Source organism: Notothenia rossii (genome assembly GCF_949606895.1).
Source record: "Notothenia rossii genome assembly, chromosome: 1".
Lineage (NCBI taxonomy): Eukaryota > Metazoa > Chordata > Actinopteri > Perciformes > Nototheniidae > Notothenia > Notothenia rossii.
The window spans coordinates 26,384,211-26,411,000 of NC_136912.1; the positions used below are offsets into that span (position 1 = coordinate 26,384,211).

General features: G+C 40.8%; 3 protein-coding genes across 4 annotated transcripts in view; 2 read left to right on the top strand and 1 right to left on the bottom strand.

Moving 5' to 3' along the window:
- The window catches only part of LOC307018875 (uncharacterized protein), a gene marked incomplete at its 3' end in the record, with an annotated part of 61,404 nt that overhangs the window by 338 nt on the left and 34,276 nt on the right, over positions 1-26,790 (top strand). The window lies entirely within an intron of this gene.
- On the top strand, positions 11,945-16,832 carry LOC307043490 (uncharacterized protein). The gene is made up of 2 exons (XM_079687970.1): positions 11,945-14,768; positions 15,868-16,832. Exons 1-2 carry the CDS (start codon positions 13,932-13,934, stop codon positions 16,207-16,209), a joined length of 1,179 nt encoding a protein of 392 aa, XP_079544096.1. The 5' UTR covers positions 11,945-13,931; the 3' UTR covers positions 16,210-16,832.
- Positions 17,773-21,288, bottom strand: LOC307047698 (uncharacterized protein). Of its 2 annotated transcripts, XM_079694818.1 has the most exons (3): positions 21,161-21,288; positions 20,521-20,615; positions 17,773-20,107 (listed from the first exon to the last, which is right to left on the bottom strand). In XM_079694818.1, exons 2-3 carry the CDS (start codon positions 20,596-20,598, stop codon positions 18,002-18,004), a joined length of 2,184 nt encoding a protein of 727 aa, XP_079550944.1. In that variant the 5' UTR covers positions 20,599-20,615; positions 21,161-21,288; the 3' UTR covers positions 17,773-18,001. The 2 variants fall into 2 exon arrangements, with proteins under 2 accessions (XP_079550944.1, XP_079550943.1); XM_079694817.1 differs by having other exon boundaries at positions 20,521-21,286.

Below are 26,790 nucleotides of genomic sequence, written 5' to 3' on the forward strand. Positions count from 1 at the left end.
GGCTTGTCTGGAGTTCAAACGCTTTACCCTCCTGATGTACTGTAAGTTTTTGTGATCTGTCCAGACCAGGAAATCCTGCTCCGCTCCCTCCAACCAGTGCCGCCACTCCTCCAAAGCAATCTTCCCAGCCAACAGTTCCCGATTTCCCACGTCGTAATTCCTCTCAGCAGAAGATAGCTTACGGGAGAGATATGCACACGGATGAAGTTTGTTGTCCCCCGCTGACCTCTGGGACAGTATAGCTCCAACGCCGTCGTTGGAGGCGGCGTCTACTTCCACCACAAACTGTCGGTGGTAATCAGGTACAGTCAGGATGGGAGCTGTGGTGAACCTCCTCTTCAGTTCTAGGAAAGATTTCTCTGCCTGTGGATTCCACACAAACTGAACATGGGGAGAGGTAAGGGCATGGAGAGGAGAGGCAATGGCACTGAAATTGCGTATGAAACGTCTGTAAAAGTTAGCAAACACCAAGAATTGCTGAACTTTCTTTCCGGAGTTTGGCTTTGGCCAATTAGCCACGTCACTGACCTTAGCTGGGTCCATTTCCACCTTGTTAGGGGAAATCACATAGCCCAAAAATGCCACAGAGTTCACATGAAACTCAAATATTAAGCTTTCACAAACAAATGGTTAGCCAGGAGTCTCTGAAGAACAAGGTGAACATGGTTAACATGAGTATTCTCATCTGGAGAAAAGATGAGAATATCATCGAGGTACACAAAACAGAAAACATTCAGGAAATCTCTTAACACATCATTAATGAGAGCTTGGAAAACAACAGGTGCATTTCAAAGTCCGAAAGGCATCACCAAATATTCGTAATGTCCCGTAGGTGTATTGAAACCTGTTTTCCACTCATCCCCCTCCCGTATGCGCACAAGGTGATAAGCATTCCTTAAGTCGAGCTTGGTGAATATCTTAGCTCCCTTTAACAGTTTGAATGCCGTAGAGATAAGTGGAAGGGGATATCTGTTCTTAACTGTGATCTGATTTAGCGGACTGTAATCAATACAGGGCCTCAATGTCCCGTCCTTTTTCCCCACGAAAAAGAAACCTGCCGCTGCTGGGGATGAAGATGTCCGAATCAAATCAGCTTTGAGTGAAGAATCGATGTATTCCTTCATGGCCTCCCTTTCTGGCCCAGAAAGTGAGTACAACCGTCCCTTGGGAATAGTAGAGCCCGACAGAAGGTCTATGGGACAATCGTACGGTCTATGGGGGTGCAATGAAGTAGCTCGTGTTTTATTAAACACCTCCTTGATGTCTAAATAACACACAGGAACTTTAGACAAGTCAGGAAAGTCAGAAGGTTTAGAAAAAGTGTCACTGTTATTCCCTGACCCCTGCTTAAAGTTACTAAATCTATGCAATCTACTCAACCCTGTTTTACTGGTTAAACATGAACGAGAGCACTCAACCCCCCACCCTTTAACCCTTCCTGTCTGCCAGGAAGGGTTCCTGTTCCGGATCTATGACTAATACCATGGGCTCAGTGCGATGAGTAATAGTACATAAAAGGCGGCCGTCTAAAGCACTAGTCTCTAAGGGCTGATCTAAAAGAACAACCTTTAAGTTTAAACTTTTAGCCAACTCCCAGTCTAACAAGCTCTCATCAGCCCCAGAATCGACTAATGCATCCTAAGTCATAGTATTATCACCAAGTTTGATTTGTACCTGCATTAATTTTCTGACTGGAGAGTCGAAGGAAGTCACTCGGCTCACCAGCGTCTTCCTTCCCGCTGATGAACCTGATCTTTTGCCGAACAGGCTGCCGAAACATGACCCTGCTGACCGCAGTAGAAGCACCGCTGCTCCCGTAGACGGCGCTGACGCTCCTCCGGAGTGAGTCTGGCTCTACCGAGCTGCATCTGTTCCTCCGCGGCGATAGGGGGCGCTGGTCGCTCTGGAGATGAAGACTGGGAATTCCTTTGCCAAGCGTAGTATAGAGAACCGCATTGACGCGTCATAAAACCCGGAAGTAAACTTCTTCTGGTTCTTTCATCAAAAACCAATGCAATTTCTCCATAGGATTTTGGAAAATAGCTCGAAATAAGGTCTGTGGTTGACACACATTTAAGAGAGGGATCACGTTTTGTTCAGCCGGATAATCTCCACATGTCAATCCTACTTTTATAATTTTTTAATCATAAATCTCTCTATGATGAGACCAGCGAGCCTAAATATCATATATACGTGAAAAAGTTATTTAGAGACTATGGATGGCGAGGATAAATGTAATACAGGGATCTACAAACATTACATTGGTGACAGATGGTAACAGGCATGCGCTTAGGGCCCGCTTTCCAGACAGTTTATGTGGGGTGACGCAGTCTGAGGTGAGGCAGAGCTCATCTGTGCCTCACCTCACCCCACAGTAACTGGCTTGAGCGCGCTCACAAAATAAGTGCCTGCGTTAAATTAGTGCCCGAGCTCCAGCAAATTACTATGGCCTTACGAGAGGCAGAGCTCGTCCCTGCCTCACTTCTCATCGCTACCTGTAGTTGTAGCTCGGCAAATTTGCTGATTTTGACTTTAAAAAACGATTGGAATCATACATAAAGCACATTTAAAACACAGATCAGTGGAGACATTTTATTATTATTACTATTTAGTTTTTCTTTAGTTGTTTTTCCGTTACATTGGAGTATGACAGGTGAGGCTCTGCCTCCCCTGCCTCCCCTGACCGCACGTCGCTGGTTAATTTATTCACATTAATTCCCATCAACAAAAATCCATTTTATGTGTCACATGAAATCTTTATTAGGCAAGGCAAGGCAAGTTTATTTATATAGCACTTTTCAACATAAGGCAATTCAAAGTGCTTTACAAAAATGAAAGACATTAAGAAAAGGGAATTTAAAATCACTCATTAAAAAGAAAAGCTAATAAAAGAAACATTAAAAGAAAAAATACATGGGTAAAAGTTACGGTGCAGTCTAAGATATGAATAGTTCAATAAAAAGCAGCGACACAAAGAAAAGTCTTCAGCCTGGATTTAAAAGTAGTCAGAGTTGCAGCGGACCTGCAGGTTTCTGGGAGTTTGTTCCAGATATTTGGAGCATAATAACTAAACACTGCTTTTCCATGTTTAGTTCTGACTCTGGGGACAGAAAGCTGACCAGTCCCTGAAGACCTGAGAGATCTGGATGGTTCATAATTTAGCAGGAGTTCAGAAATGTATTTTGGGCCTACCATTCAGTGCTTTATAAACCAGCAGCAGTATTTTGAAATCTATTATTTGACACACAGGAAGCCAGTGTAAAGACTTCAGAACAGGAGTGATGTGATCCACTTTCTTAGTGTCAGTGAGGACTCGAGCAGCAGCGTTCTGAATCAGCTGCAGCTTTCTAATAGATGTTTTAGTGAGACCTGTGAAGACACCATTGCAGTAGTCCAGTCTACTGAAGATAAAAGCATGGACAAGTTTTTCCAAATCCTGCTGTGACATTAGTCTTTTAATCCTAGATATGTTCTTTAGGTCAGGGGTTCCCAAACTTTTCAGCCCGCGACCCCCAAAATAACAGTGCCAGAGACTGGCGACCCCCTGTCGACGGGGGTGGGGGGGGGGGGAGGGGGGGTGCTAGTGAAATAATTTCAGAAAGAAAAAAGAAAAAGTTTGAGAAACACTGCGCTAGTGGATTTTCAAAGAAAAAAAATGTCTATGCAAACGTTATTATTAATAACAATTAAAAAAATATATATTATAAAAATAAAAAAAAGATTTAAATTATAATTTTATTTTTTTTAATTTTCCATTTTTATTTTGTAATCATCTCGCGATCCCCACTCGGGGTCTCGCGACCCCCACTTTGGGAACCCCTGCTTTAGGTGATTTAGTAACTGTTTTAATGTGACTGTTGAAACTCAGGTCAGAGTCCATGACTACACCTAGATTTCTGGCTTTATCTGTTGTTTTGAACATTGCAGACTGAAGCTCAGCGCTAACTTTTAAACGTTCTGCCTTGGCTCCAAAAACCATTACCTCAGTTTTATTTTTGTTTAATTGGAGAAAGTTCTGACACATCCAGTCATTGATTTGTTCAATTCACTTACTCAGTGTTTGAATTGGAGCATAGTCTGGTTTCGTAAATGTGTGTGTCATCTGCGTAGCTATGGTAACTTATTTTGTTGTTCTTCATTATCTGAGCCAGTGGTAGCATGTAGACGTTAAAGAGAAGAGGCCCCAAGATTACAAATATTACGCACCAGAAAACACAGAAATAACCATGAAATAAACATACAGTAGGCTATAAACAATTAAAGGGTTAATTGGGAAGGCATTACAAAGGTAAATATATTTTAAATAATAAAACAATCCCACCACCACAGGTATCTACAGGAGAAGAGGGAATTCTCTCCACAAAATGTGAATGCCCATGTGGAGAATGGAAATGCAGTCATGCGGCTGCATGAGCCATCTTTGCCATCCACAATTTCAGCTGCACTGACACCCCCTGTCAGTGGAAGAAGCCAAAGGCAGCTAAACGTATGCATTCAGTGGAGGAGCTATTTCCTCCAACCAATAACTAATTTAACCCGCTGTCAAGAGAGCCCACCTCCGAAGATCGTGACTGGCTGAGAGACAGACAGGGGCAGGTTCTCAGGAATTTCTCGGCTTCTCTCCCCCGAGCCAGAAGAGGAACACTGCAGCTTGGAAACACTTACTGTTCCTGAAATTATCAAATATGCTGGGCATCAGGGACCTGAGGCAATTGTGTCAAGCATGGCATTGTCTGAAGAGCAACAGAGGGCAATTCAGGTGGCTAACACTGGTCAGTGAACCAACCCAAACTGGCATTTGTTCAGGAAAGGAAGGTCGACTGCCAGCAACTTTGGAGCTGTCCTGAGGTCAAAGCGTGTGACTACTTCCTTTATTGCCAGGGTGCTAGGGCAACAACAGGCCCTTTATGGTGTTTTGTCTGTACAGTGGGGGACTATGAATGAATGTGAGGGCGTCAGGGCATTCACCACTGCAACCCAGATGCAGGTCCATGAGTCAGATTTGTGGCTCTCCCAATCAGGATTGTTGGGGGCATCTCCGGATGGTCTGGTAGGGTCTTCCGCTGTGCTGGAGGTAAAGTGTCCCTACAGAGCCAGGGAAATGACAATTAGTGAAGCATTGCAAATCAAGGGCTTCTGTGTCAGTAAGGAAGGAGAAACATTCAGCCTGCGTGAGGAACATCCTTACTGGCACCAAGTGCAAGGTCAGCTTCACCTCACTGCAAGAAAGATGAAGAAATAAAAAAATTGTGAGTTGTTTTTAATTTACATTTACTCGCCTTTGCAATGTTGTGGTTGTTAGAGTGTTAGGTTTCCTGTCACCTCGTCTGTTGGGAAGATATAAAATATTAGTTTCATGGAAGTCACCCCGTCACATATAAAAGCATTAAGACATACAGTACATAGGCTAAAACCAAATATCTAAAGATATAGCCTTGCACTTTGATAAGTCTCGTGAACATTTTCACAATTTTGACATTTTTATAGATCAAAATTGAACTAAATAAATAAATGGTAGATTAATCCATATTGAAAATAGGTGTCAGCTGCTACACTAATTATAATAGTTATATTTCTTAATTAATTAAGATAAGATATTCCTGTATTCATCCCAATTTGGGAAATGTTTGTGTTGCAGCAGCATAACAAGAAAAACAAAATATAAGTTATTATATATACAAAAGTATGTGAGGGATGGGATATTAAATTGAAAATAAATGTAAAATGTGCATGTGACTTTACGTCCAAGAGAAGCTATGGAGCAGAGAGTTCTCTGCCAGCCAGAGGTGATTTGTTATTAGTTCAATATGTCAAACTGATTTCCCTGACTACAATCTTTAGTTACATGGTGAAACGTTATGCTGCTTGTACTAATTAGACTTATCATATAAGCCACACAGGTTTTAATAGGATTTATTCATTATCTTTACTTATGTTGCGGTCTTTTCAGCAGCGCCATCTCGAAAATGGCGATACAGTACCCATCTACCCATCATTTACATTTCACCGTGTGAAGCATTATTTGAAGTATTAAAGTAACGTGTTATAGCAGGAACGTTTTATACAGTGTATTTCTGGTATATTCATTTTAATAATGTCCCATTTTTAGTATAACCTGTGACTTCTGCCTTGCAGTTCCCAGACCCATGAGTCTCTGTGTTAATCATCAATGGTTGTTGCAATGCAGTTAAATTCTTGTTAGTTAATTATGCATATCCTGCAGACCCATAAAGAGGCCTTGAGAATTGGGTCACACAGTAAACGAGACAATAGTCCTTCTTATCTTATTAATAAATGTATTCATTCCAAGTAAGCTGACTTCGGAGGTGAAAGGAAGTTCAAAGATGGCTTTAAGCTACAAGAACAATTAACTTTTGTTGGTGAGACATGTGTGCGTTAAAGATGTTTAAAGGGGAATGGGTATGCGTTCTGTCAAAGAGTCCTCTGTTATGACTCCAAATCATTGATTGGGGGACTGCCTGAGGGCAGAGGGACACACACACACACACACACACACACACACACACACACACACACACACACACACACACACACACACACACACACACACACACACACACACACACACACACACACACACACACACACACACACACACACACACACACACACACACACACACACACACACACACACACACACACACACACACACACACACACACACACAGGAGATGAAGCAACAGATGGAATCCACAACTGCTGACTCATTGCCTGGGGTGAAGTGAAACCGGCCAATGGAGAACTGCCAACTCACTGGCTAGCTCGCCCGAAGTGAATTCGCCAATAACAAATAGCTAGGGAGGAGCAAATCGATACAACTCCTCCCCACCTGTGTATAAATGTTGTGATAATTTTGATACTCGGCGCTCTTGTTCTGACTGGCCGTTCGTGAGAGGTGTCTCACGCGGTGGTAGAACTTGGGCCCGGAGTACTCTGCATTTTGAAGCTGCTGTTGCAGGGTGCTCTGTATTAGGTGTTGTTATTTTTTACCATTAAAACTGATTATTGTTTAACCCTTATCCTGATGCTTCGAGTTCCTTCTTTTGTGAACCAGCTCATCAGTCATCAAGGGACGGCGCGGAGCAGAGGTGAACCTTCCACCACCACTCAATTGGGTGGTGCTCCAACACGTGACATGGACAAAAATGTAACGTCAGCTTACCTCATGGCACAAATCCAGACTCTCTTTTGGAAAACATTGGCCGGGAAACGATAGAACAAGCACGTTTCATGCGAAGACCTGTGGCTGCAACCCGGAGCAAAGCAACAAACCATTGCGTAGCTAACTAGTAGCGCTAGCTTTAGCTAACGTTAGCTAACGAAACCAACTGCCGAGTAAAATTGGAAAACACTGGTAATTAATTATTCTATCATTTGTAAAACTACGGTGTTAAAAACGACAATTTCAAAAATACAGATTCTAATGGTCAGATATAGATATACAGATACTAAAAATAGGCATGTACTTGCTTTCAAGCAGAACACAGGGGAAAACAAACTTAGCGGGAGTGTTTACGTGTTAGGCGTAATGACGTACAACAGCCTAGACAATTTCTGGAGTCCTATTCATCCACTCGGTAACAACCATCGTTTTTCAGACACGTAAACTCTTCAAAAATCACCAGTGGGGTCACTGCTGATGTATTTAATGTCGTAGAACAAAACGTGATTTATCTCTTAAATGTGTGTCAACCACAGACCGTATTTCGAGCTATTTTCCAAAACCCTATGGAAAAAATGCATTGCTTTTTGACGAAGGAACCGGAAGTGCTAAAAATGCTAACTTACTTCCGGGTTTTTGGACGCGTCACTGCGGTTCTCTATTCCCTCTGCAATTCCTGTCTGAAAGGTGGAGTGGATACTGTATTCCTTCCTTTTTCCCGCTCTCTTTCAACTAGACGTTGATCAACCCGGATAGCCATGGCGATGAGGGAGTCCACATCTTCAGGCAGCTGTAATGGAGCCAACTGATCCTTTATGGGATCCGTTAATCCATGCAGGAAAGCATCAAAGAGAACCCCTGAGTTCCACCCACTCTCCACTGCCAAAGTACGGAAATCGATTGCGTAATCCGCCACTCTCCTCTGCCGCTGCTTCAAGTTCACCAGGGCTCTCGCTGACTCTTTCCCGGGTGATGTCTGATCAAAAATCTTGCTCATGGTATCCAAGAACAGTCTTAATGACTGACAAACAGGCGAGTCCCGGGACCACTCCGCTGTTGCACAGGCTTCCGCTCTACCCGTCAGATGAGAAACAATAAAAACTACCTTAGCTTGATCGGTGGGAAATGCTGCGGGCTGGTGTTTGAAGTGGAGATCGCACTGCACCAGGAAAGGACGACAGTTTCCAGATTCCCCGGAGAATTTCTCTGGCAAAGCGAGGCGGATCGTAGGCGAATGCACGGGTACTTGAACGGGGATATCAGCAGACCCGACCCCCGCTGGACCGGAAAACTCTGCTGCAGGAACACCAGGATTTGCCACGAGGTGAGTGAGTACTTCACGCATCTTCTCAGCCAGTAGGTTTATTTCCGTTGACACAGTAGCTTGAAAGTTGTCTTGACGAGCATTTAAGCCCTGGACCCCTTGGTTAATTACTGACAGCTGTCCCTCATGTTGTTGAAGGAGTTTACCCTGCGCTTGCAGGGCCGTTCTTAGCGTTGTAGAATCGGCTGAGTCCATTTTGTTTGGTTGGCTCGTTCTGATACGATGGGCTCGTAAGAACTCAGATGCTCGATTCCGTTTCTTTTTAATATTCTTTATTTGCAAAGAACTCAAAGCTATCAAAAGACTTCTAGGTTCTACTAGGACTCTCAATAGAATCACTAGGTTCTACTAGGTAATGTAACATAGACTTCTGGCAAACAGGCATGGATATAACCACAAGACATGACGAGCAAACACCAGACAAAGGGAGAGAAGGACTATATATACACATTAGGTAATAGGGCACAGGTGTACACAATCAGGGGCGGGAACAACAATCAGTCTAGCAGGTGCCACACAGACAGGAAGTGCCGACACCTGGAGAGAGAGAGAGTAGAGTAATTAACAACATAAGACAGATAGACAAACACTAAACACCCAACAGCTAACAGGATACTAGCGCTAAAACCTTAGTCTCCTGCTCATGATTGTTTTCCCCTGTGCCCCATTAACCGTTGTGTGTATATATATTCCTGCTCTCCTTTTGTCTTTTTTCGGTTCGTCTTGTCTCCACGTCGAGTCCATGTCTGTAACCTAGAGATCTTGTGAGAATCCTAGTAGAACCTAGTGATCTTTTGTTTTGAAAAGTATTTTATAAATAAAATATATTTTTAAAGTCAACCGAATCGTGCATCTGAGTTCTTGTGAGTCCTTCGTGTCACTGACAAAGTACTTAACGTCTAATATCTTGTTTCCTGCAATGTTAACTATGTTGAAGCACTTATTTTAACTGATATTTTACATATGAATGATACTCTTATGCATGTAGATAGTATAAGAAATGTGCAGAATATCAGTTTAATGGTGGAGGTATACACACATATTAATAGATGTCTTGTAATGCACTGTTGAGGAACCTCAGCTGCGAACCAAGTTTTTCATTCATTGCATAACTACACCATAGTTGTGTATATGATATGTCAATAAACCTTAGAAAATCTTGAAAGGGATGTGCAAAATAGCCATTATACAGTCTTTAATGAACTATTAGTAGAGAATAAAGAGTAATGAATATACTTTATTACTCTTTTCTATTCATGTCAATTGCAGATAAATGTTTAGTCTTCTCAAGCACCAACTATCAAATATCTCTCCTCATTGTTGGCACTTGACAATCACCTTCCCTGAATTTTACTCAGGTGTAATTAAAGTCTGATTTAAGGGTTGTTTATATTTCATATCATTAATCAGAATCTGCAAAGTAACTCAAATAAATGTAGTGGAGTAAAAATACCAGGTTAACCACTGAATTGTAGTGGAGAAGAATTACAAAGTAACAATGAGCTGTCATGTGGGTATATATTAATGCTGCGTATTATGGACACTGTGATATATTTATTTTAATGTCACCTCATATATTCGTGTGTGTTAAATTTGAAGGGACAAAGTACATTTTTCCTCTTTTAAATATAGCGCAATAGTCTTTTCTTCCACTTTTATGTGTAATCAAAAGGGTGGTTTTTTGGCTATCTGTGGTTAGGCATAATACAAATGACCTTTGACATCTGCTTTGCAGTTCCCAGAATATCAGGAGAGTGTTAGGGTCTCTCTGTTAATCATCCACGGTTTTTGCAATTAGCAGGGGAATTCCCAGATACATTTTCAGATATAAGGCAGTTAAAGTCTTGTAGAATTAATGATTTATCTCCGACAGACCCCAAAAGAGGCCTTGAGAATTGAGTCAAACAGTTACCGAGGCCATAGTCCTTTGTTCTCATTTTTAAATGTATTCATTCCAGAGAGCTGACTTTGGGGTGAAGGGAAGTTCAGGGAAGCCATTAAGCCACAAGAACAATTAACTTATGTTGGTTGACTGATTCGGTGACTGTCATGGGATGATGGCGTTTGGATATTTACAAATATGGCTTTCATAAAGAAAAACAGGTGACTGTTGTGTGATAAGATACATGATAGGATGTTTGTGTGTGTTGAAGATGTTTAGGGGGAATGAGTATGTATCCTGTCAAAGAGTCCTCTGTCATGACTCCGAATCATTGATTTGAGGACTGCCTGAGGGCAGAGGGACAGAAACACACACACACACACACACACACACACACACACACACACACGCGCACAGAAGAAACAGATGGAATCCACAAACGCCCAGAAGTGAAACCGACCAATGGAACACTGCCAACTCACTGGCTAGCTCGCTCAGAAGTGAACTCGCCAATAACAAAGAGCTAGGGAAGAGCAAGCGATAAAACTCCTCCCCACCTGTGTATAAATGTTGTGATCATTTTGAAGATCGGCGCTCTTGTTTTTGACTGGCCGTTCCTGAGACGTGTCTCACACGGTGGTAGAACCTGAGCCCGGAGTACTCTGCAGAGTGCTTCGTGATTAGGTGATTGGGTGATGTATTGTATGTTTCTACCATTAAAGCAGATTATTGTTTAACCCTTATCCTGGTACTTTGACTTTTCCTTCTTTTAAAACAAACTCATAGAGGAACGCGCGAAGCAGAGATTCTGCCTCAACAACACAAGCGATTTTCACCCATTTATTAATTATATGTTTTAAATTTGTACACGCCAATTTGTTTCCTATCGCCTAAACCTCCAGGGCTGTACACAGTTTAATACTGTCAACTTATAATTTAAGGAAAAACGAAAACTACAATTCCCAGCAGAGACGTGCTGCGTGTGCTGAGAACATGTTGCAAAACACAATAGCCAGCATGTGTAGTTCTGGGGGGGGCGCTCGAGTCCAGTTTTGAATAGTCTGACGTGGTTTCGTTCCATTTCGAAGAGCTTGACACTCGGCGTAACCTTGGCGCACTGCCACTCCAACATCCAATCCCAGAGCTTGAAGATTAATCACGGGGTTTGTCAACGGGACTGTAGTCCCAAACGATAGCTGGGGATTATGGGTAGTGGACTGTCTTCGGCCATCCTAAACTCCGAATTTGTTTTCGGATATCATATCGCATTAATACCACATCCCAACGTGCATTGTGGCTAAAACATCCAATCAGCCAACATGATCGCTGAATAAAAAGATAAAACACTGGCATGTAATTTACGTTAGAATAAATAGAATGGTTTTGAATAATAGATGAGAGTAAAATCTACGTCACTTTACAGCCCTGCCCACTTTTGGGGAAACCAACGCTGTCATTTGAACGGCGATCAAGCCGGAAGGCACAGAAGCCTCATCCCAATACCCCTCCTCGGCTCCTCCGTGTGCATTTCAGCTATTGGGACGTCCTTCAAAATGGCGTGTCTTGATCCATTTCCGGGTCAAGTCCCGGAGGAGGGGAGGAGAGGAGTCGAGGAGGGGTATTGGGATGAGGCTAGAGATCTTCTGTTACTGTCCTTTCTTCTTAGAGGAAGTACAGAAACACGTAACTCTGGATTTGTTTAATGTTTGAGGTGCAATAAACAACACAGCAGCTTTTTGGCATATTAAAACTATTATTTTCTGCCTCGATCATGAGAGGAACAGTGGGCGAAATTACAGCCTTGCCTACTGATTTTTATTTAACTATATAGGCCTATCGAGCCCGATTCTCGATTTCAAATGTGTGCTCTAAAATGATATTTATAAATGACTATTATCATTAGCAAGTGTAAACTGTGTTCGTTATTCTCCCGTCCAGGAGAGAAGCTTTAAAAGGAGACTAAATGGAGTCTCTGTGAAAGTTCAATTGGGTACTTTAATTAAAAAAGGCGCGGGTTGGTCACAAGCATGATATTGTTCAGTCAGACAAACAGCTGTGATCCGCTCCTCGTTAGGGAAGAGAAGAGGCCGATCTCTCCTCCGGTGCTGTTATATATCCTCTGCTGGCTCCTCCCCGCCAGCCGGCTCGCCTCGTCTCCAATGTCCGTTGTTGCATTTAAACAGAGGATTGGTTCTTTTCACATTCAATATATGCTTAACACGCCTTTTCTCCTCATATTCTCTTTCATCACTTTTCATCTAACACATTCTAAACGCTGTAATCAATACTCTAAAAAATACTTCTCGGCTCGTTTGGTTTCCGGTCATTCCGGATGTTGTCACATGCTACTCTCGTCTGTAAACAATAATGTATTCAAATAAACTGTACCTTCATTTAATTTTCAGCATGGTAGTATCTCGACATCTATAGTTGTAGTGTTAAATCAGTAGGCTTCGGTTTGCACCACTCCATATCATTTCGCTACTAAATTCACCTCTTTAGGAAATCGTATATTAGACACATGTTAAATGCTAACCGTAGATGAAGGATTTTCCGAATAAAAGCTTAACTGCTTGTGCACAAGAATTTCTGTTTTTTCAGTATAAAAGAGCATTAAAACTGACGGCATGTTTAAACTACATTTCCCCATTAAAACATTGATTTTAATTTCTAACACAAGACAATGAATGGCAAAGATGTGTCGAAAATAAACGTATTTAAGATACGTTCATAACTACGGAGCCCTGGAGGGTTCATAGAGAGAAAAATAAATAAAACGAGGCCACGCTTTATTAACTCGTGCGCAGGCTTTAATAACTCGTGCGCACGCTTTAATAACTCGTGCGCACCCTTTATTAACTCGTGCGCACGCTTTAATAACTCGTGCGCACGCTTTAATAACTCGTGCGCACGCTTTAATAACTCGTGCGCACGAGATAGTTAGGTATATAATGTAGCCTACAGCACAACAGACCAGCCTTTCTCCCCGAAGCATGAAGAGGAGTTCACCTGCTTGATCGGTAAGTTAAGTTGATTATTAGCTTGCTATTAAACATGAATTGCTAGCTTAACTGTGTATTTGGCCATCTACCTGTTAGTTGTGCTGGCTATTTATTAAGCAGCCGACCGACATAGCCAACTTGCTAAGTTTAACAAGCTAATACCGGTAGCACTAGCAGCTAGGATAAATGGTGTCAACACTAGTTTTTCAACCAACTGTTCGTGGATGTAGTGATAAAAACACTTTTGATTGTGCATCAAGTGTAATTTTCTTATTTGTTATAAATAAGACACCGTCTTGAATCTTTAGACTAGCTTCACTAGCCACTTTATTAGCCAACAAGCAGTACCAAGTTACATCTTGTTCTACTCACTTCTATATGTCAATATATGTTATACTGCCACCTAGTGGTAACATATATGCATTGTAACTATGTACACATTGTAACTACTACTTTTAGTTTTTTTTCCCCAGATTGATGCATCAATAATACCTGTAGTGACGGATGCTGACCTGGCAAAGCGGTTAAGGTTAGGTCAATGGTTGTAGCTATGGATAGAGACGCTTTAATTAAGCTTTACTTTGGACTTGGGATGAGTTATCAAGACATCCTGACAACACTTGCTTTGCAAGGGATAATTGTTAGTAAAAGTACATTAAGGAGAATATTGAGAGCGTGTGGATTAAATCGTCGGAAATATGCTGATTTGGAAGTTGCTATCGACTATATAGTAGGTCAATTGGGAGGCCCTGGACAACTTCATGGATATCGCTGGATGTATGCAAAGCTTTTGGAGCGAGGTATCCGCATCCGGAAAGAAGACGTGAGGATCCTTCTTTCTCTGCTCGACCTAGTCAACTCTCAAGCTCGCCTGAAAAGACGTCTCAGCCGGAGAAAGTATTTTTCACAAGGGCCTAATTTCATATGGCACGTAGATGGCTACGACAAACTCAAGCCCTATGGAATATGCATTAATGGATGCATAGACGGATATTCCCGTAGGATTATCTGGCTAAAAGCAGCTTTCACCAACAGCGACCCAAAAGTAATTGGAAGCTACTTTGTCGAAGCAATAGAGAATGTCGGAGGTTACCCAAGGCTTTTACGCACTGACATGGGCACAGAGAATGTGCTGCTACGAGACATCCAACAGTTTTTACGGCGAAACGATGAAGATGACAGAGCAGGAGAAAGGAGTTATATAACAGGAGCTAGCACAGCAAATCAGAGAATAGAGAGCTGGTGGGGAGTGATGAGAAAGGAAGGGGTTCAATACTGGATCCAGCAACTGGGAGAACTCAAGGATGAAGGGCTCTTCACCGGTGATTTTCTGGACAAAGCACTTGTCCAGTTGTGCTTCATGGCAATCATTCAGGTAAAACAATATGATGTTGATCTGACAATTGTTAGCTGCAGTTAAACAGAGACCATAACCATGTAAATTATACAAATATCGGGAAATAGTAAAAGTAGGGCACAGACTTAAAAACCACAGGATTTATTATGAGAGTCAATCATGTTGTATGCATCCATCCACATACTTTTACGCACTGATAGGCAGCAATGATCTGCCAAATACACCCACTGTAGAACAACTTTTAAAATCCACCTGACATAAATTCATCATCAAGATGAACCTACGTTGAACACACAGGCTATAAACACACAGTCTGCCCAACATTCGTAACGAGTCACACAACAGTTTTACGAAAAGCCGCACTACGTTTTCTGACAACTTGCCAGACAATCATAGCCTACCAATGTCCAATGTTAATGCATAGACATGATTAATTTATATATAAATAGGCTATATAGACATTGGCAAACATTTTTGATAACGTATATTTACAGCTGGCATATAGGCCTTTTTTATTTAGGGTATAGCTAACGTTGTTGTTGAATGAGTTGTGTGAGTCTTTACGCACTTTGGGTATACTTTAATGAAGATGTAGGCCTACTATAGTTGCATGCATGTGTACCTATTCATTTAACGTAGGATTTATTATGATGAAGGAATTGACTCAAAGTTATGTTATGTATAGTTTAGTTGTGCTTAATTGTCAGTATATAGGACACTTGATAGCTGCATGCATAATGAATGCGTAAGAATATGTGTCTGCGCTAAAAATGCCTCACACAATTAGACCTGTGATTTTGAAGAATGTACCGTGATGTAACCCATAACGCCAATTATCTGTTAATACGGCTCTATTATAGCGATCACTTTGTGTTTGATATATCTACATCTTTTATTTATCAGATCGCGTACAGCATGCCGTGAGGTTCAAATCTAATAATCTCTTGCCAACGCGCAACAACCCTGTCCATTGTTCTGAAATAACAGCGCTATGTCGAAGCTATGCTTGAATGATGTGTGTGCAGTGGGCAACGAGAGTAGATCAGATAACTTTGTTTTTTTGCTATTATTCCATACGGTACATACAATTTATCCCCCTTTCCATTTCTTTTTGCAGGAGGACTTGAATGAGATAAGACACGTTTGGAACACACATCGCATCAGGCCCTCTACAAACGCCAATGTCCCCGCAGGAATACCGAATATCATGTATACGGCACCTCATTTGTGGGGTGCAGATGACCTTCTTGTTCCATTCAGTGATGACTTACCCACTTGCAAAGAGAGCTGCAAGTTCCTAACTTCAGTTCCATGTGACGAGGACGTGTTTGATTTGTGCACAATCATAATGGAAGAATCAGGCATGGGGTTCCCAATGAATAGGTCACGAGCACTTGACTTATATCTATCATTGAGGGATATCATTCGCCCACAAGTATTTGAGGAGGCAACTGCATGAATGTTGCAGTTTTCTTTCTGCTATTGGTGGAAGAAGTATCAGATCCTTTACTGAAGTAAAAACCCTACCTAACTGTGGAAATACTCCACTATATCCTACATTTAAATCCTTACATATTTAAAAGTATTTAAGTATGATCAGCTAAATGTAAATAACAGTATGAATAGTAAAAGTAGTCACCGTGCAGTAAAATGTTCCCTGTCAGTGTTTTATTATTATATATGATGTTTCTGGATTAATATTACTGCTGAATTAATGTTGCATTTTACTGCTGTTTAAGGCTGTGCTAATTTTAACTCCTTTATATACTTTTGGAGAGTTTAGGATATACACATTTATATGTATGTATATATGGTAAATGTATCTAGCAATGTGTGACATGTATTGTAAACATTAATTCACCTTTGATATCTCATGTAAAGTCATATACAGTGAACAGAAAATGTATCTTACTTTAATGATAAATCTTTATTCCATGTGCTTCACATAATAATCGTCTTTTATTGTGTGGAACAAACAAACAAAGAAAGGGATCATTACTGACCTTGCAGTGAAGTAGTATTTGATAACAATGTAACAATGTTACATGATTGACAAATAAAAATAAGAAAACCAACACAAATACAAAAGGGAGTGCTTTTTTTTTTAATCTTATTTGAACATTAAACCCTACTTAGGCAAACTTGAATGTCACCAATAAACAGGCACTGACATAAGAACTTGAGTAAACGTTGAGGTTTTAAACTTTCCCCCATAAACTAAATGTTTACCCTGGTCAAAATACATTCATGCTAAACAGAAAGACCAGATTAGTCAAATGAATAGACTCTTAAAATAGGACCTGTGTACAACAGGAACAGGAACAACAATTAACACATTGGAGTAAAATATTCTATAAAAACAAAAACATCCTTCAATAGTTATTCTGCCCTTTGGGATCACTCTATTCCAAATCAACATGTTGATAGTACAGATTTGAACAACAATCATGTCATGCAGTGCAAGGATTTTCAAATGAAGGCAAAACATAATATGCAAATCCCTAACAATTAACCATAAATGCATATTTACTTAGCTCAGCTTATGCTTTTGCATAGAGCTATCTAGTAGCTGTTGTGTGCCTATTGAACACAATCATTGGCTCCTGTGTATCAGAACATGTATCTTCTTTGATATCATAACATAACTTCTACTGTGACTATGAGTAAAGATGTATAGAGAACCGCAGTGACGCATCATAAAATCCGGAAGTAAGCTGCGCATGGGTTCCTTCAACAAAAATGCAATGCAATTTCTTCATAGGATTTTGGAAAATAGCTCAAAATAAGGTCTGTGGTTGAAACACATTTAAGAGACGGAACACGTTTTGTTCAGCCGGATAATCTCCACATGTCTACCCTACTTTTATAATTTTCGAATCGATACATTTATGATCGATACATTTATGATTCGAAAATTATAAGAGATGGGTAGACATGTGGAGATTATCCAACTAAACAAAATGTGATCCGTCTCTTCAATGTGTGTCAACCACAGACCTTATTTCGAGCTATTTTCCAAAATCCTATGGAGAAATTGCATTGCATTTTGGTCGAAGGAACCGGAAGAAGTTATTAGAAATTAAAGTTTCAAAGTGCATATATAAACGTAGCGCCTAGCTAAGAAAATGTTAAATGCTGAAAGAAAGCCTTTTGCACCTTGAAAATTATCTCCTGTCTTTAAATGTTCCTTTCAAAACCATAACTGCAGTAGAAATTGTGGGTGCAACCTATAGACGCTATCTCCTTCTTGTCTAGATGATATCCATCACCCACACAGAGCTTGTAAGTACACTATTAAAATCACTGCGGAGGTCTGGATAATTGTGGTACCCTACAGGTAGTTTTAAAAGGCAGCCACATGTGTGAGATTGTGGTCTTCGCTCGAAGTTCGAGGTTTCGATTAATTGTATCTTAATAGTTTGTTCCATTAAATTGGAACCAGTGCAGAAGCGGAGGAAAAGCTGAAGGGTGCTCAGATCAACTTCACCTACATATCTCTTCAGGTAGCGGGCAACTGCAGTCTGGGGTGGAGTCATCTCATCTGGGAACTGAAGGAGCTCCTTCACTGCTTTTCCAGTTGGTGTTTTCTGCTGTATAACATCATTCAGGGCATCTTGTGGCAACACACTTGCTAAGTGCACCACAATGGGACGCCAACACTTGATTACATACATTGGTGCCTGTATGAGAGCCTTGTGTCCCATCTGTGAAAGCAGTGGGATCAGATTGTCCTTGGTAGGAACCTGCTGGCACTCATGTGCTTCAAGGGCATCAAACAGTGCATCAGTGTCAACAGAGTTGAAGTCTTCCAAAGCCTTAACAAGGACCTCTCTCTCCTGTTCAGACACGTACTGCAAAAAGGTGTCCTTTAAGCTACTGGTGGATGTGGCGTACAGTGCCTCTTCAAGGAATGGTACTGCCAGTTTCACTGGGAAATAGCGACCAATCCTCCACCCTACTACTAAGATTATGGCAATTGCCTGCCACTCTTCAGACTGATAATCATGCCTAATAAAGGGAACTTTTACATTCCCTCCCAAGGTGCATCTTTCATAAAAGTCTGTCCAAAATTCAGTTAAGCAGTCCCGGGTCACACCACTTCCCTCTCCTTCTTCAAGTTTACCATTGGGTAGACGCATCTTTATAAACACCTCAGTGTTTAAAATGTCTGGGTTTGTGAAGGCTTTGATAAGGTCAGTGAGACAATGCCCCCTCCTGATAATCAGTGTAACAAGAGCAGGTTCATCCATTGTCTGGTCATTCCATGGCTCTGTAACAAGAGCAGGTTGCGGTTCGCCAAATCCATGTGGTGGCTGGTCATTCCACGGAGCAGGTTGCGGGTCGCCCAATCCATGTGGTGGCTGGTCATTCCACGGAGCAGGTTGCGGGTCGCCCAATCCATGTGGTGGCTGGTCATTCCACGGAGCAGGTTGCGGGTCGCCCAATCCATGTGGTGGCTGGTCATTCCACGGAGCAGGTTGCGGGTCGCCCAATCCATGTGGTGGCTGGTCATTCCACGGAGCAGGTTGCGGGTCGCCCAATCCATGTGGTGGCTGGTCATTCCACTGAGCAGGTTGCGGGTCGCCCAATCCATGTGGTGGCTGGTCATTCCACGGTAGTGTGTCATCTAACTGCACACCATCATTTGCCATAGCCCCAATAATAATCTCAGGATCGATCTCTTGATGAACCATGTCATCGATCCCCTGTACATCAGTTGAATAATGTGGCTCACTTCCAGTAAGATCTACAACTGGGGTTGAGGTTAACTGCATCTCTGCCTCCTCTTCATCTGAGGACAGCTCCACTTTCCTTATTTTGGTACGAAGGTACAATCTAAGGATTTTTACTCTGCTTTCTTCATACAAGTTATCCACAGTGCTAGAACTGCTGACCTGTACCTGAGAAGATTCAATTTCAGTTGAATAATATGAGAGCTTTCTCTTTCCCTTTGAAAAACCATCTGGGAAAAACAAGTTTTCAGCCATTTCTTTGATTTCCACTAATGTTTTGTCCTTGCTGATGATCAGGTGTCTGGTTCCTCCACCATTGATTGCCTTCACTTGTTTGTACCGTTTCTGCTTTCCATCGAAATCCATCCATCCAAGTTCAACCCGTCTCTCTTGCTTTTTAGCACTTGTATTTCCTGCCCATGGCTTTCTTTTTGCAGGTACTGGTGCCTCACCAGAGACCAATCTCTGTCGCAGCCTTGTGAGCATTGTGTCTTTCCTGCTCTTTGTGTCAAGCGATGAATTGTTATGCCGGCAGAAGGCAACAGTAGCTATTCTATCTCCAGCTTTAGGGATGTACTTTGCCAGGTCAGCATCCGTCATTACAGGTATTACTGATGCATCAATCTGGAGAAAAAAACCAAAAACAATCGTTGGGAGCATGATTATAATTACATATTAATGTGCCGAAATAAATAATAGAATTATGAATGACTTGACTCTTAAAGCCATTGAGCCACATTAGTTCAAATTCACTTTCAATTGGGAATACTCTCCTAAAATGTTCAACATCTTACCAATTTTATTTGTATTGCCAAATTTCCAACAATCTGTTATTCAATCCCTGCTAAAATAATTTCATTAAAAAAGAAAATCCATTTGGATTTTTGTAAGCAACACTAACCCTCACTGTGGCCAAAATGTGTGCTTTCTGGATTCAACAAAAATATTGATTGTCAGTTCTTTGACTTGTTCTTCATCTCATGGAAAGGTCATACGCAATTCACACTTTACATTCGTACATATGTAAAGTGGCTTACCTTTTCATTTTCCAGCTTTTGGATAAATTCCTCAGAAATGTTCCGCTTAATTAACAAACCCCTCAGCTCAGCATCCATTGTTTCAACTGTCTGCTCTGGAAAGAGGATTAAACAAAGTATAAATTGCAAACATTCACAACGTTTACGATTGCAAAGAACTGTGGATTTGTAAAGTATGTTATGGTGACATTGTAAATCCATTGAAAACACTTGATGTAATGATAGATGTTTATGCATAGTTACAATGCATATATGTTACCAGTATAACATATATTGACATATAGAAGTGAGTAGAACAAGATGTAACTTGGTACTGCTTGTTGGCTAATAAAGTGGCTAGTGAAGCTAGTCTAAAGATTCAAGACCGTGTGTTATTTATAACAAATAAGAACATTACACTTGATGCACAATCAAAAGTGTTTTTATCACTACATCCACGAACAGTTGGTTGAAAAACTAGTGTTGACACCATTTATCCTAGCTGCTAGTGCTACCGGTATTAGCTTGTTAAACTTAGCAAGTTGGCTATGTCGGTCGGCTGCTTAATAAATAGCCAGCACAACTAACAGGTAGATGGCCAAATACACAGTTAAGCTAGCAATTCATGTTTAATAGCAAGCTAATAATCAACTTAACTTACCGATCAAGCAGGTGAACTCCTCTTCATGCTTCGGGGAGAAAGGCTGGTCTGTTGTGCTGTAGGCTACATTATATACCTAACTATCTCGTGCGCACGAGTTATTAAAGCGTGCGCACGAGTTATTAAAGCGTGCGCACGAGTTATTAAAGCGTGGCCTCGTTTTTTTGTTTTTTTTCTCTATGAACCCTCCAGGGCTCCGTACATAACAAACATAACGTGGGAGAAAATATGTTTCTAGGAGATATGTAGAAAATAAACGTATTTGAGATAAGTTCATAACAAACGTAGGCTACGTGGGAGAAAATGCGTTTCTTGCTAAACGTATAATTGAGAATGCAGTTTAGTTCTGTGGGAACGTAATTTTTAGGAGACAGGGTTTCCCAGTGATAAGTTAATGTCCCGGAGCCGCTGCTCAAAGTTTTCAGGAAAGAAAAATAGGAAAATCAGCATAAAAAAGTAAGCAGAGGCAAGAGCAAGGAGAAAAGCGTCTGCACTGTAAGAAAGCAGGAAGAGTAGGATGATAAGACCTCCTTCTGGCTGTCCACACATCAATTTTTTGTCCTCTTTCCATTTACCATCTCTCTCTTGCTCTGCAGACAAGCATCCAGTACCATTCCACATGATAACACTAAATAATCAGATTTAAACATTACAATACAAGATCTGATAAATATGTGGATTGCTGCAAAAGCAATAGTTGTTGTTTATGGTAAATATTTTAGACATACAGTGTAAGGTTTTTATCAGGGAAATAGAGGGGACTGATATCAAACAAGGATTTTCAGCCACAATGGGGATATGCCAGAAGTTTTGGAGGTTCCCAAAACTTTTGTGTGGCCATGCAGTGAGTGGCAGCAATTCTGCACCTAGTCTAGAATAGAAGCAGGGAACTGCAACATTATTATTTCTGTAAAATCATTATTTTGGTTATATTTTAATTGTATTTTGGTATAACTATGCTTTGGCTTTTCCCCACAGGTTTTGTTATACTATGTTATTGTCTCTAAAATGTGCAGAACAGACTTGAGACAAACTAAAGCTATTTAGATCTAAAAGTTTGCAAGTACAAAGAATGGCCTTTAGTCCATTGAGCCTTGCACTCCATACTCTATTTGATTTGCGCTCAATAGGCGCTTTCACACCGCAGTACTTTTCCCACAAAGGTTCATCAGTTCAACAGTACAGATCGCGTTCACACCGGAATAAGTCCCTGAGGGAGGATTAGGCAAATGAAGCCGCTGACGTCACTTCTTCTTCTTCTGCTTTGGGTTTACTGGCAGGCCGCAAACCACTTCACGGCGTATACTGCCACCATAGAGACTGCCACCCGAAGTCCCCGGCCGGAAGTCGCTGGAGTTGGAGACTGGCTTCAGAGTAAATCGCCAGAACGCCGACACCTCCTCATCTCCACAGCTCCCATGTTTTCTTTTGTGTTGCCATAAGTTAGTCTCTCTGTGTTCCTGCGCTGGGCTAATGCTAATGCTAATAATGCTAATGCGAGGATAATAAAATGGCGACATCACAATACTTTTTGGGAGTTTTACGGGGCGTGGTTTGCAATCCGCCCAGCCAATCAGACATAAGAACCTTTTTCTCCCACGAAAGTCTCTGCTCTCTAGCAGGGACTGAAAAGGGGGTAAAAAAGGTTCTGATTAACTCATTTTAGTTCCGGCTCTTTTTGGTGTGAACGCGATATTTCGGAACTATATCGGAACTAAAGTGGGAAAAGTACTGCGGTGTGAACGCGCCTAATGTGATCCAGTGCTTCAGATAGCTGCCTGATAACGTTGATTCAGGCTGTTCTTCTGGTGTGTCTTGAGGAGGCGAGGCAACAGGATAACATGTGCTTGTTTGCTGGTTTTCAAGTTCGATCTCTTGAGTGCTGCTGGCTGGTAACTTGTATGACTAATATACTGATATTTTCCTTTTTTTGTGTACTGCCAAGCTATACTTGGGCCCGTAATCTCAAACTGTGGGCGGCCCTTTGCTTTGACCCCACAATATAAATTAATTTGGCTGAAATTGAACAAAATTGTGAGCATGATTTCCATGTGAAAGTGCACCCAAGACTGTTTCTGTTCCTCAAAAGTCCCTCACAGTGGCAGTAGTGGTGCAGTATATGTGTCCTGGATTCAGCTGGACAATGTGCTGTCATTGCAAGTGAGGACACTCAATTAATAAGAGTAAGAAATTAGCCTCACTTGTGTTAAGTTACCATATATTCCTATACAGAAGCATTGTTGTTTGTTAGATATTATGTTAATATTAGTCTGGTTGATAAACTGTTGCTGTGACCTTTATATTGAGCTATTTTTCCAAAGCACCCTTTTTCCTTTGTACTTGTTTAAGCCCCTGTCACACTGTCCCGAAATTGACACCCGATGAATTTGAACTTTTCCTTTATCGTGTGTCCATCGGGTTGTTTTATTGCACAACAAAATCATGTAAACATATTATGTAAATAACCCAATTTGTGTTCTGTGAAACTGAAAAGGATATCATATATTATTTTGAAGGCAAGTTGACAGGAAGTTGTTGTTGCTATGGAAACAACATTACGGAGAAAACTTAATATCTTCTACATATAAAGTAAAGAAGAAAGTCCGAGAATATCGGTACAGTATCATAATACTTTAACATAATCCTTTTTTTTTACTTTCGTTGCAGTTGTATGTATTAAATGTAATGTAAATGTTGCCTTCGTGTGTGGTCGGGGCCATCTTCGTGCGAAATTCACAATTCCATATTCGTGTGTCCATCGGGTGTCAATTTCGGGACAGTGTGACAGGGGCTTTAGCCTTTGTAGCATCAAGTGGCTCCGCTGGTGTGGGAGGACTGAAATATCTCAACAAATATTGGATAAAATGCCGTAAAATATAATATATATACTTTTCGTCTATTACCATTAACCATTATTTTCTTAATTTGTCCATATGGCAGCGGCAGAAGGGCCATTTCAGCATTGTAGCTCAAGGCTTTGCTTCCAGCTGTGAATCTCAGTTCATCTGGATGTTTTATTCCCACTGCCCCTTTTGACCTTTTCTCTTTCTTTCATCTCTCCTTGGCAATTGCCTTGCAAAGCAGTTTCCACCATTAGGATTTCAAAGATAGACAAACGCTGCCCATTTTCCTGAAATATCTTGTGTAAACATGAACAATACCAGTCTGTACTTATAAAGGCAAACTAGAGAACAAGTGCATGATGTACAGATGTAGAATATGAAGGCAATTCAAGCTGCCATTCGGGTAGAATAGAAGCAAGACATAGTAGGTGGTTCTCATTATGCTCCGGTCTTTCAGTCAACGCTTTCCTTTCTATCACCTTTAGCTTTCCATTGTGTGGAGTGGTGTCTCGTCTGGTCTGAGCTTCATATTGGCTTTTCTCTTTTTCTAGCATGAGAAAGGAGCAATTGAGTCAGTCTTTCACCTTAAAGAAAAGCAGAAATAATGTATCTGAGAAGATCCAAAGTTGGTGTCAACCTTCTACATTTCTATCTACTGCTGAAAAGCGTTCTCATTAAGTGTTGAGACTTCACAGCGGACTTAATTGTTTATAGTATTAGAATATTGTGTGTGTGTGTGTGTGTGTGTGTGTGTGTGTGTGTGTGTGTGTGTGTGTGTGTGTGTGTGTGTGTGTGTGTGTGTGTGTGTGTGTGTGTGTGTGTGTGTGTGTGTGTGTGTGTGTGTGAGAGAGAGCATCTGGCATGTTGTTTTCATAGCACCACAGGCAGATATAACAAGGATAAATTACAGCAGTAGGAAAGATGAATAACCACTTTACAGATGTACACAGGAAAACAGAACGGTTTCAACAAGGCTCTGAGTTAGAGATATATTTGTACTTCCCTATTTTTGTACCCCTCTTGCACATGAATGTTTGAAAGAGATATGGCATCCTAATGACAGTAAGATGGATGAGGACATTTTAAAAGATGGACAGGATTTCAATTCACACATTCATTTCCATCACGGGATGTAGGCAGATGGTGGAATTCGACAAAAGGCCATATACCACCAGTTTATTTATAAGTAAGACAGGTGTAATTTAAAATATGCTTTCGCATACTACCACTACTTCTACCACTATTACTACTTGACATTTATTTTAATTAGCAATATATCATTACGTCAAAGCAACATTTAGTCAAAATAGGACCTTTTAGACATAAATATATGCTGATTTTGTTTATGTTGTGTTTTGTACTGTGCTTGTTTTTGGTGTTGCTGAATATTACTTGGAATTCAGATTGTATATCTGTAATATTATAATCAATCTTTTTCATTTCATTTAATCGTTTATTTGAAGAGGAATAATGCACATTGATGAACATTTAAAACAAATAATGCTTTAAAATGTAAACGTGCCGGATTTTAGCTTTGAGCTAATTTCCATCCTTAGGCCCTCACATACAACATTTAAGTGCATAGAATTTATATAGATAGCAAAAATAAATACATGATATGCAGAAAGAGCATGAGCAGCATACAAGCATTTACCACAAGGCAGTACAATGTAGCAGCTACGCCATATAAAGTGCAGGAGGAGATAAAATAACTACATAAAGTGCAAGAGGAGATACCCCTGTGTTAAAGTGCATTTAGCGGTGATTGCACGTTTGTTTGTTTCTCAACCATTCTTTTAGTTGACCTTTAAAACTGTTCAAAGTGGGACAATCCCGTAACTCAGTTGGGAGGATATTCCACAATGAGCTTTTCTTTGTGGATGAATTCCCCTAAGGGAGGGGGGGGCAGTCCATGTAAACATTTATAAAAAAAAAACACATACTTTTAAAAGACTTAAAATTGTCAAAACTCAAGAAATTGTGTTTTTCAAGGATGGTACAGTGGTGGTATGAATTTGGCTTTCTGTCAAAAACCTTGATAGCTCTCTTGTACAGCTGTTCTATGGGTTTCAGGTTTGTGGCACAAGCAAACGACTAGTTTGTAAAACAGTATTCAATGTGGGATAGAATCATACAGTGGAGGTATGACTTCGCAGCATTGACAGTTAAGAAAGGTCTAATTTGTTTAAAATGTTGCAAGTTGAATTTAATGCTATATATAGGATAATTTCTTAATATGTTTCTTAAAAGTCAAGTTTGAGTCCATTATGACTCCAAGATACTTGAAGTGGGGGACTAGTTATATTTCTGCTCCGTTTAAAAACACATTGGATACTTCGATTTTGACTGGTCATTTACTGAACATCATAGATACTGTATTTTTTCCATTTAACTCTTAAGCAAATGTTGTTCAGCCAGTGTTTAACCTTGTCCAAAGCATTTGAGAGACAGGATGAGATAATTTCAGTGTTTTTCCCATGTACAAAGATGACCGCATCATCGGCATACATTTGCACATAAAACTCAGGACATACATTCGGCAAGTCATTAATGTACAGTGAAAACAGTAATGGTCCAAGAATGGAACCTTGTGGAACCCTAAAAGGGTTGACAAGGTAGGGGGGTTTGGTACCGTTGACCAAAACACACTGTTTTCTGTTCGATAAGTAAGACTTAACCCAATGTATTGAATCTGCCGAAAAATTGAAATAAGTCAGCTTTGTAAGGAACACTTGGTGGTCAACAGTGTCAAAAGCCTTCCTGAGATCAAGGAAGACAGCACCTACA